This window comes from Brassica oleracea, unplaced genomic scaffold (genome assembly GCF_000695525.1).
Source record: "Brassica oleracea var. oleracea cultivar TO1000 unplaced genomic scaffold, BOL UnpScaffold00629, whole genome shotgun sequence".
NCBI lineage: Eukaryota > Viridiplantae > Streptophyta > Magnoliopsida > Brassicales > Brassicaceae > Brassica > Brassica oleracea.
Window position 1 is genome coordinate 1 of NW_013617429.1, and position 9,670 is coordinate 9,670.

Below are 9,670 nucleotides of genomic sequence, written 5' to 3' on the forward strand. Positions count from 1 at the left end.
AAATTACGTGGCCCCCTACTACATTTATAAAATTATCAAAAATATCCATGTTTAATTTCTCTGTTTGACATGACAATTATAGCAATTTAACGGCGTTAACAATAACATCACGTCATCGTAACTCACTCGTAGTTCGCGCGGATTCGTAACCGGCGAGCAAGTAAAGGGTGTAGGGAGGGCCCACGCGTCTCCTATACAGGCTGTGATTTTGACGTTATAACGCTCAATAATTTTGTTCTGATGACTTGGCACTATCTCATTGGATAGTTCATGAACACGAAGGTTTATCTGACTAAGATCAGGCTGTAGCAGAGGCTGAACTCCTTTGCTTTCATTTACTCTAGCTATCAAACTTTTGGTAGATTCTTTAAAGAAAAAATTAATTGATGTATTTATACTTTTAAATGGAATAATATGTTCTTAAAAGTTATTATAAAAATAAGTTCATAAAATTGAAGTAGTTATTTTGACCAAAAAAATTGTACTAGTAGTTATATAATTGTAATACTTGCTTTCTTAGGTTTATAGGTATCTTTTTAAAGTATTTTTTATAATATTGTAATAATTTTTTCTTAGGTTTCTAGGTTATTGTTGATAAAAAAAAGGTTTCTAGGTTATTATTGTAGATTTTCGCTATTGCTGTAGTATTTTTTGTTATCGTTATAGCAATAAATTTTCTTAGGTTTCTAAGATATTCTTGCAATAAGTGTAAATTTTCTTCAATAGCAATAACAATTGACTGGAACATCTGGTATAGTAGTAGTTTTTGATAGTGTTGGTATTGTCCTTACTCGAATTAAAATTCACATACATGCATGCTGTTGAATCAAAAACTTTTTAAAGTGTGTTTATTTGTAATATGCCCTAGGAGTAATATGTGAACACTGGAGATCCACTTTTTCGCTTTTGGCCATGACTAAATGAAATATAATAGTAACATGAAGGGACAAAAATAAAGAAACGATGGGACCCAAAGAGAAAACAGAAGACAAATATGGTTGATCTGTCAAAATTTGTAACGGGTTTTTACAAAAAATAAAATAAATTGTAACGGGTTATTGGCTGGTAAAGTGTAAACGCAGTTTAATGGAGTAGTAAAACTAGTGATTAACCGTGGGATAGCGTTAGAGCTGTAAACAAGCAACGTAATAAACAAAGGGTCGGTCATGTCGGACCTCGAGCAGCCTGTTCTAAGCCTTAACTAGTCTTCTCATTCATCACTTCTTTGTCTAAGACCATGATTATTGGTAAAACCCCAACTGGGGGTCTTTAAGATTTTTTTTTTTTTTTTAAATTAAAAAATAAATCAATCGCGGACCGCCACGTGTCGCTAGAGCCCGCAAACAGTGCAAAAACTCTCCAAAGACCGATCTTTATTTGGTGATTTTAAGGACTGGTTTTTAAAATTTTTGTGGGATCTACGCATCTGTGGGATCCACATTTTGTCAAAAACCTCTTTTAGAAACTTGGGATATTTATGCTCTAAGACCACCCGCAACACGGGGTGTTAAAAGTATCCTTAGCATTAATCCTTAAGCTAAAAGAATTAAAAAAATATTAAAAAAATCCGGCAAGCTAAGAAAGAGTCCTTAATTAAGGGGATTAAGGACCAAGTCCTTAATGTACTGGCAATACGGGATTGGTTCGGGTTTAGGGTTTTGTTTCGTAAGGGGGGAGAAAAATCTATCATTATCTTGACCACCCGACTAAAAAAACACCTGAGGCGATAGAGAGGCGATAAGAGAGGCGATTTGCGATCGTCTTTGTTGAAGGTAAATCCGAGCTTTTTGTTCATTTTTTTTCCTTCTCGAGTTGATGCATGTTGATTTCATCAGTTTTAAGGGTTCGATTGTGGGGTTTAAATAGATTTAAGGTTTCAAATCGAATTGGGGATTTAAATCGAATTAGGGTTTTCGTCTGGGTTTGCTATTTTCTTCTTTTCGATTTGCTTGTTTGTTGTTATCGTCGCGATTAAAGGTTCGGGATTGAGTTCAAAATCGATTAAGGGTTTTCGCCTGGATTTGATAATTTTTTTCTTTTTTTTTTGAATGAAATTCGTCTGGGTTTGATTATTTGTGGATTTAGAATCGCTTATATGTTTGCAATGGTTACAATCCAGTGAATCTAAATTTTTTTTTCTTCTTGCAGGTTCTGAAATGGAGGAAGAACAACGAGATATGAAAGCACACAAAGCATACTACAACATGCTTGATTTCATTGCAAATGTGCAACATGGGATTCCCAAACTGTGCCCCTGTGGATCAATCACGAAGGAATTCGTAGATGAAGAGGATACATATGACTACCTCCCTGAGAAAAGATACATCATCTGCAAAGACTACCAGGTGTGAAGTGTTCTTGACATATATTTAATTTATATGCGATTATCGATCTTGTTCTTCCATATTTATTTGCTAGTTGATCTTGACTCATTAGAAACTCCTTTGTTTAGTAGCCAATGTCCTGAAGAGTCTAGTGTCAAAGAGAGGATAAAGTGGTATGTCAAGGAGGATATAATCCTCATTGGTGCTTGGCTCAACACTAGCAAAGATTCAATAGTGAATAATGAACAAAAAAGTGGTGCCTTCTGGAAGAGAATTGTAGAGTACTACAACTCCAGTCCTCTCCTGGTTGGGACAGTGCCAAGAAAAATAGGGCAATGTAAGCAAAGATGGGCTAGGATCAATGATTTGGTTTATAAGTTTGTTGGTTGCTACGACATGGCACTGAGGGAGCAGAGAAGCGGGCAAAATGACAACGATGTGATGAAGGCTGCCTTGGATATCTTCTACAGTGACCAGAACATGAAGTTCAACTTGGAACATGCGTGGAGGGAGCTTAGGCATGATGTGAAATGGTGCTTCACCTATCTGGAGAAGGACAAGGATAAGCACAAACCAGTGGATTCTCTAGTGCCAGAGCCAGAGCCAGAAGAGAGACCAATAGTGGTTAAGGCTGCTAAGGCTGTAGGCAAGAGGAAGAAAACTGGAAAAGAAGAAGAATTGGCGAAGCTAGAAGGACTGTTGGAGATGAAAAAGCAAATCTCAAAGCAAAGTTTGCTAGAAAGTTTGCTTGCAAAGCCCGAGCCACTCTCTGAGATGGAATTATCTCTCAAATTGAAACTTTTGTCTGAAATGTTGTCATGATTGATGGTTTGTTAGCTTTAGTGATGTTGCATTAGAAGTTTGCAACTATTTTTTACTTTACTTACTCATCTCATATTCTCTGTTTCAGGTGAAGTACAAGACCATGTGCCAGATGAAGACAAATGATGGTGTCTCTTCCTTGTTCAGTCACAGGTAGTTTGTTTATTGTAGCTTGTATTTCCACGTGAACCAAGTCACGGGTTCTTTGTTTCTGTGTTGCTTTTGTATTTCCATGTGCACTAAGTCACGGGTTGTATGTTTCTTTGTTGCTTTGTATTTCTAAGTTGCCTTTATAAGTCAGTTTGTAGTGTCGGCTATGAGCTATTTCCTTTGCTTTTCTTGTACTCAGAACATGTAACGCTATTTTTCAATCTTGTTATGAAATTTCTTTCCTCTTCTTCCACAGTTTGTAGTTGATCTATTCTACAATCTCTCAACATATCACGACATTTCTTTCCTCTTCTTCCATCGTTTGAAAAGAGTCAAGACTCAACCACATATCAACATTTCTTTTTCAAGGAAGGATTGCCAAATATGGCAGATGAAGTCGATCGAAGATTAAATGCAGCTTTGGATGAGGCTATCGATGAATATTTTGAAGATACATACAGCAACATCGTGGAGAACCGAACAAAGAAACAGAGCAAACGTGCATATGTCGAACGAAACCGCGAAGAGGGCCATAACCATCTATGGAATGACTACTTCTGTGAAGATCCGACATTTCTGGCTCATGTATTCAGACGGCGTTTCCACATGAACAAGACAGTATTTATGCGTATTGTCGATCGCCCCTCAGATTATGTTTCATTCTTTCAACAAAGAAGAGATGATGTCGGAAGGTTAGGTATATCTCCACTACAAAAGTGTACGGCATCTCTTCGTATGCTTGCTTATGGTTGTGCGGCTGACGCCGTAGACGAATATCTCTGACTTGGTGAAAGCACAGCACTTTCGTGTTTAAGCAATTTTACAGAAAGGGTAATACAATTATTTGGAGATGAGTATCTACGAAGACCCACTCCAGAGGATCTTCAATGACTACTCGATATTGGAGAGATACACCGCTTTCCTGGGATGATAGGAAGCATCGACTGTATGCATTGGGAGTGGAAAAATTGCCCAACCGCTTGGAAAGAACAGTACACACGTGGATCAGGAAAGCCGACAATTGTCTTGGAGGCTGTAGCTTCACAAGATCTTTGGATATGACACGCTTTTTTTGGTCCTCCAGGTACCTTAAACGATATTAACGTCTTCGATCGGTCGCATTTTTTTGATGACATTTTACAAGGTCGAGCTCCAAGGGTACAATATGTGGTCAACGGACACCAGTATGATTTGGCGTACTACCTCACGGACGGCATATATCCAAAATGGTCAACATTTATCCAAACTATCTGACTCCCTCAAGATCCTAAAGCCGAGTTATTTGCTAAAGTTCAAGAAACAACCCGAAAAGATGTGGAGCGTGCTTTTGGAGTATTGCAAGCTCGATTTGCAATAGTTAAAAACCCGACTATTTTGTGGGACAAGAGACAAATAGGGATGGTTATGCGAACATGTATCATACTGCACAATATGATAGTAGAAAATGAACGCAATGGATACACTCAGTATGATACATCTGAGTTTGAAGAAGGAGACTCGAGTAGAAGTTCACAGGTGGATATGTCATATTCTACCGACATGCCTTCAAATCTCAGTAATATGCTTGGCGTACGGAGTCATGTTCGTGATAGGCGTATACATGAACAATTGAAATATGATTTGATTGAGAATATTTGGAACAAGTTTGGTAATGATGAAGATGTTTAATTATTGTATGTTTACATTTAATCATTCAATAAATGAAAATTTTAAATTTAAATGTTTTGCAAATTTAATAATTTTTAATTTCTAAGATTCAATTCAAAAAAATATATATATATATTTCTAAGAACTCCATTATGGATAACACCATTGGACATACAATTATGATTAAAGTCTTTAACTATTAAAAAAAAAACATTATTCTATTGCTAAGGACTCCAATGGTGGGTAACACCATTGGAGTTGCTCTAAGACCATGATTAACCCAAGGTTTTTAGAGTGAGGTTCTTAGCGGAAGTTAAGAAACTGTTTCTTAACTTTTAACTAAAAAAACTAAGAACTGGTTCTTAAATAAGGACTTTAAGAACCGGTTCTTAAAGTCCTTATTTAAGAACCAGTTCTTAGTTTTTTTAGTTAAAAGTTAAGAAACAATTTTTTAACTTCCACTAAAAATCTCATCCTAATAACCCGGGTTAATCATGCTCTAATGAACTAATCTTGTTAGTATGCAATCATAAACAAAGCAAATGTAGTAGTAACTTTATTTTCTCCATTCTAGATAATGAAACAGCCGCATACAAGAATTTTAAGTGAGTTGATAAAAGCTTTTTTAAAGTAATAAAAAGCAAAATACGTATGAAAGAAGCAAAATCTGGGTGAATCCAGAGCGCTTCTTTAATAAGATTGTGTGTTATGTAACGTGTACAAAACCATAAGAAAGAGATGAGAAGAAACGTGTGCTGAGTCAGTGACGCTAAACACTAGTAGCTGCCACAAACATCCATTTAAGTTCACTTATATGGGTCCCATTCATCATCTATCATCACCATCTTGATCATTCATGCATGCATCATCGTAATGAATATGATGACGATGATGATCATCTTTTGTTATTCATTAGTATAAGTTTTGACTTTGTTAGTTACGAGATTAAACCGGCCTAGATAAGGACTATCCGACATTAACGTTCACGGACGTTGAGACTGCATCACAATTCACAACCGTTGTGCCGCAACCAAAATAAACCCGTCCATTTTGCCACATATGAAATATTATTTGATTTTGCAGAATGCAAATCACTGGTGAGGAGAGTAAAAGCAGATGCTTTTATCCTCACATTCAGCGTTTTTACTGTCTATCTTTTTATTATTTAAAATACAACTGATTTGTTTACTTTAGTCTTTGTAATCTTTTTCTTTTTATGAATATATTCAAACCTAATAACAAAAGCGAAATTAAAGCTAAAACCAAATGGACAATATGATCCAAAACTATAGTGGGTGGGACACAATTCCAATTCCATTACTCATTATGTTTGCTCAGTTTGGCAAAATGAAATAAAGTACTTCTTGGACGAGTTTTATCGATTTCAAGATCGAGTTAATATAAAATATACAGATAAACAATTTATTAATAGTTTTTCAAAATAAAGAGTTTATTGGTTCACAAGTGTCAATATCACTGATCGCAGCTAGACTTGAAGGGGTTTGGTATCTAGTATCTACCAAACTTGTTCTTCGCAATTGCGCATATTTTATATAAGAATAATAACAAATATCATGAGTCACTTTGTATATAAAAATACTCATCTCGTTTATTATTTTGTCTGAAACATCTAGACAGCATATATGAACACTAGGCTCTCGTTAAGAAAGTAAGAACCTAGACAAAACTTGCAATATAAAATATTCGTTTTATTTTATATTATGATTCTATAAGTTACTTAAATTAAAAAGAAAAGGAAAACCCTAATATAACTTAGGATTTGATCCGTTGGAGTTTAGAAGAAGGATTGTAAAAACCCTTAAACCATTAAGAAAACCCCCCTCATTTCCATGTATAATCACAGACCAGACGGATACACAAACTATGGCAACTTTTGATGTTGTTTTGTTTTTTCGTTTGCTCACATAATGTTGCAGCTTGATGTATTCTCATCATTGAAGTAATGAGAATACTGATCACCACCATGAGGCGGATATTGGTATGGATACGGATACGGGTACGGATGTTGTTGGTACGGTTCAGGTGGCAAGTAGTTGACAGCGGGAGGTGGTCGAGCGTACATCATCGGCTGGAACCGTTCGTTGCCCATGGCTCGTTGCTGGTTCATAACTGCCGCCAAGTACTGTTGTTGTTGTTGCTGTTGCAAGTAGGGATTTCCAGGCACTGAGTCTTGGCCACCACCGTTGCTTCCATGGCCTTGGAAATACCCTGGCGGGGCTCCTACGGATGGGCCGCCGCCACCTCCTGGACCCATTGCGGGTAATCCTTGAACCGCCTGCATATTATTATTACCCATTGGACCAGGACCACCACCACCCATTGATGGTAGATTACCAATTGGACCACCCATTGGCATACTCATGGTCGGAGGTCCACCTCCATTGCCGCCTCCCATTGGCCGGAAACCTGGTGGGAGTCCTCCACTCATGGGTCCTCCTCCGCCGCCAGCACCACCCTTTTTGCCTCCGTTGGGACCACCGATCATCTGGCCTCCGCCACCACCTTTATTACCGTTAGGACCACCACCACCTCCCCCATTTTTTCCATCAAACTGTCCACCACCACCGCCGCCGCTTTTACCACCGTTCTTTCCTCCGTTTTGATTTGGATTCCCCACATTACCCCCACCACCTCCACCGGGACCTCCCTTCTTACCACCATTACCTCCACCGCCGCTAGGCATTTGAACAGGAAAAGGACCACCACCGGGGCCTCCTTTACCCACAATCTTACCACCGGCGGGTCCAGGACCACCGCCGTTTTTGTGAGCGTTTAACATTTGTTGAGCGTTAGGCATCATCATGTTAGGCATCATGTTATTAGGCATCATCATGTTACCACCAGGCCCACCCATCATAGGCTTCATCTTGTTAGGAGGAGGGTGATCGTCAAACTCATCATCCTCCAAATCATCATCATCAAACTCGTCGTCTTCATCAAACTCATCATCATCGAATTCATCATCACTGAAATCGTCATCATCATCTTCAGGAACGTCAAACTTCACAGCCTTCTGATTAGGATTCTGAGGATTCTTGTTCACAGGAACAGAGCCAGGGCCTGGACCCTTCATCTGAGGAGGAAGCTTCAGATCTTGAAACCCTTTCATCTGCTGAAGCTGTTGAAGCTGCTGCAGTTGCTGTGGATTCAGCTGCTGCATCTGTTGTGGAGTTAACTGTGGAAGACTCATCTTCATCGGCGGCCCACCACCACCCATCTTCATTGGCGGCGCACCACCACCTCCTCCACCACCCATTTTCATTGGCGGTCCACCACCACCCATCTTCATTGGCGGCCCACCACCACCTCCTCCACCACCCATTTTCATTGGCGGTCCACCAACTCCTCCATCACCACCCATCTTCGGTGGCTGTCCACCACCACCACCACCACCGCCTCCCTTCTGGCCTTTGTTATTGTTTCCACCGCCATTACCGCCACCGCCTTTGCCGCCGTGGTCAACCTGCATGCCTTTGAACTGATTGGCCAAGTTGGGTTGGTTCTGAACGGTGTTATTTCCCTTTGGAGCTCCCCAGATTTCGGCATGTTTACCAGATTTCAAGAGCTTCTTGATAAGAACAGAAGGGTCTACATTTCCAGATACCGTCACTTTCCCTTGCTCTGCGTCTATCTTTGTCGTGAAAACACCTGTTCCAGGAACCAAAAACAACTTAGCCTAGAGTTGAGTCAAATCTGAATTAAAATGAAAATATTTTAGAAAGTCAAATGTAGACGTGAAAATTTATTTTTATTTTTCTTGTTACTATACCTTCAATTTTCTGCAAGATTTTCTTCACTTTTTGCTTGCAACCATCACAGTGAATGTTCACTTTTAGAACACAAGTCTACACAAGAAAACACCACAACAGAGAAAAAACCAGAGTGAACTCTCATATTACTGTAAGAATAATAAAATCTAAACAGAAGAAAAAAAAGTGGTGAGCACACCTGTATCTTCATAAACTCTTCTTTACTCATTTTTATTCCTCCAATTGATTAAACTTTATCTTACTAGATCTGCAACAACTACTCTGGTTCTTGAAAGTTTGATCTGCACAATTAAAAACCAAGAAAATGTTACTTTCAGTAATATATTCAAACGACAGAAGCAAATATAACAGTTAACACAAATATGTTATACATTATCTGAGAAAACAGCAACAATAGCTCGAGAGAAATAACTTTTTATTAGATATTTTTCATGGAAGGCATATATGCAGAGAGAAGATTTAGAAACAGAGAAGGCAAAAGCAGAGACGTACTTGAATGAAGCAAAGAAGAAGAAGAAAGAAAGTTTCAGGCTTTACAGTAAGTTTGGTGAACATTAACTTCTCTACTTCATCTGTTTCAGAATGAAAGGGAGGGAGGGAGAGAGAGAGAGAGAGAGATGAGGTAGAGCTGATACTTCGATATCTTTTTTAAGATGTGCTTTAATTTATTGGGAAAAATGGAGTGAGTGCAAGTAACAGGCCTGGGCGTTCGGGTATCCATTGGCATTCGGGTCGAGTTTTTTGGGTTTTCGGATTTTCGGGTTTACGCTTCTAAGTCTCATACTAAAATTTTATTAGTACGGGTCGGGTTCGGATAATAACACTTCGGGTTCGGTTCAAAATTGTATTGCATCATAAAACCCGTAAAGTAATCATAGATCGTACGGATTCGGGTTATATCGGTTCGGTTCGGATATAACCAAAGTAAAAAACAAA

At 38.6% G+C, this 9,670-nt stretch overlaps 3 protein-coding genes across 5 annotated transcripts; 2 read left to right on the top strand and 1 right to left on the bottom strand.

Moving 5' to 3' along the window:
- Positions 1-2,148: 2,148 nt before the first annotated feature.
- Positions 2,149-3,146, top strand: LOC106319817 (glutathione S-transferase T3-like; the record flags this gene model as incomplete). The annotated part of the gene is made up of 2 exons (XM_013758207.1): positions 2,149-2,347; positions 2,453-3,146. Coding segments are annotated over 2 exons (893 nt in total), but the record flags the coding sequence as incomplete, so codon positions are not given.
- Positions 3,147-3,680: 534 nt separating this feature from the next.
- LOC106319818 lies at positions 3,681-4,079 on the top strand. The gene has a single exon (XM_013758208.1). It carries the CDS (start codon positions 3,681-3,683, stop codon positions 4,077-4,079), a length of 399 nt encoding a protein of 132 aa, XP_013613662.1.
- Positions 4,080-6,585: 2,506 nt separating this feature from the next.
- LOC106319839 (RNA-binding protein cabeza-like) lies at positions 6,586-9,378 on the bottom strand. Of its 3 annotated transcripts, none has more exons than XM_013758239.1 (4): positions 9,272-9,378; positions 8,913-9,015; positions 8,734-8,809; positions 6,586-8,612 (listed from the first exon to the last, which is right to left on the bottom strand). In XM_013758239.1, exons 2-4 carry the CDS (start codon positions 8,940-8,942, stop codon positions 6,865-6,867), a joined length of 1,854 nt encoding a protein of 617 aa, XP_013613693.1. In that variant the 5' UTR covers positions 8,943-9,015; positions 9,272-9,378; the 3' UTR covers positions 6,586-6,864. The 3 variants fall into 3 exon arrangements, with proteins under 3 accessions (XP_013613693.1, XP_013613691.1, XP_013613692.1); XM_013758237.1 differs by having other exon boundaries at positions 9,227-9,378; XM_013758238.1 differs by having other exon boundaries at positions 9,106-9,378.
- Between the last annotated feature and the right edge of the window lie 292 nt (positions 9,379-9,670).

Excerpts from the sequence above, each read along its gene's own strand:
- LOC106319818 (XM_013758208.1), top strand. The coding sequence starts at position 3,681 with ATGGCAGATGAAGTCGATCGAAGATTAAATGCAGCTTTGGATGAGGCT.
- LOC106319839 (XM_013758239.1), bottom strand. The coding sequence starts at position 8,942 with ATGAGTAAAGAAGAGTTTATGAAGATACAG. Across the intron at positions 8,810-8,912 it reads AAGAGTTTATGAAGATACAG|ACTTGTGTTCTAAAAGTGAA; the intron begins GTGTGCTCACCA and ends TTTCTTGTGTAG. Across the intron at positions 8,613-8,733 it reads AATCTTGCAGAAAATTGAAG|GTGTTTTCACGACAAAGATA; the intron begins GTATAGTAACAA and ends TTCCTGGAACAG.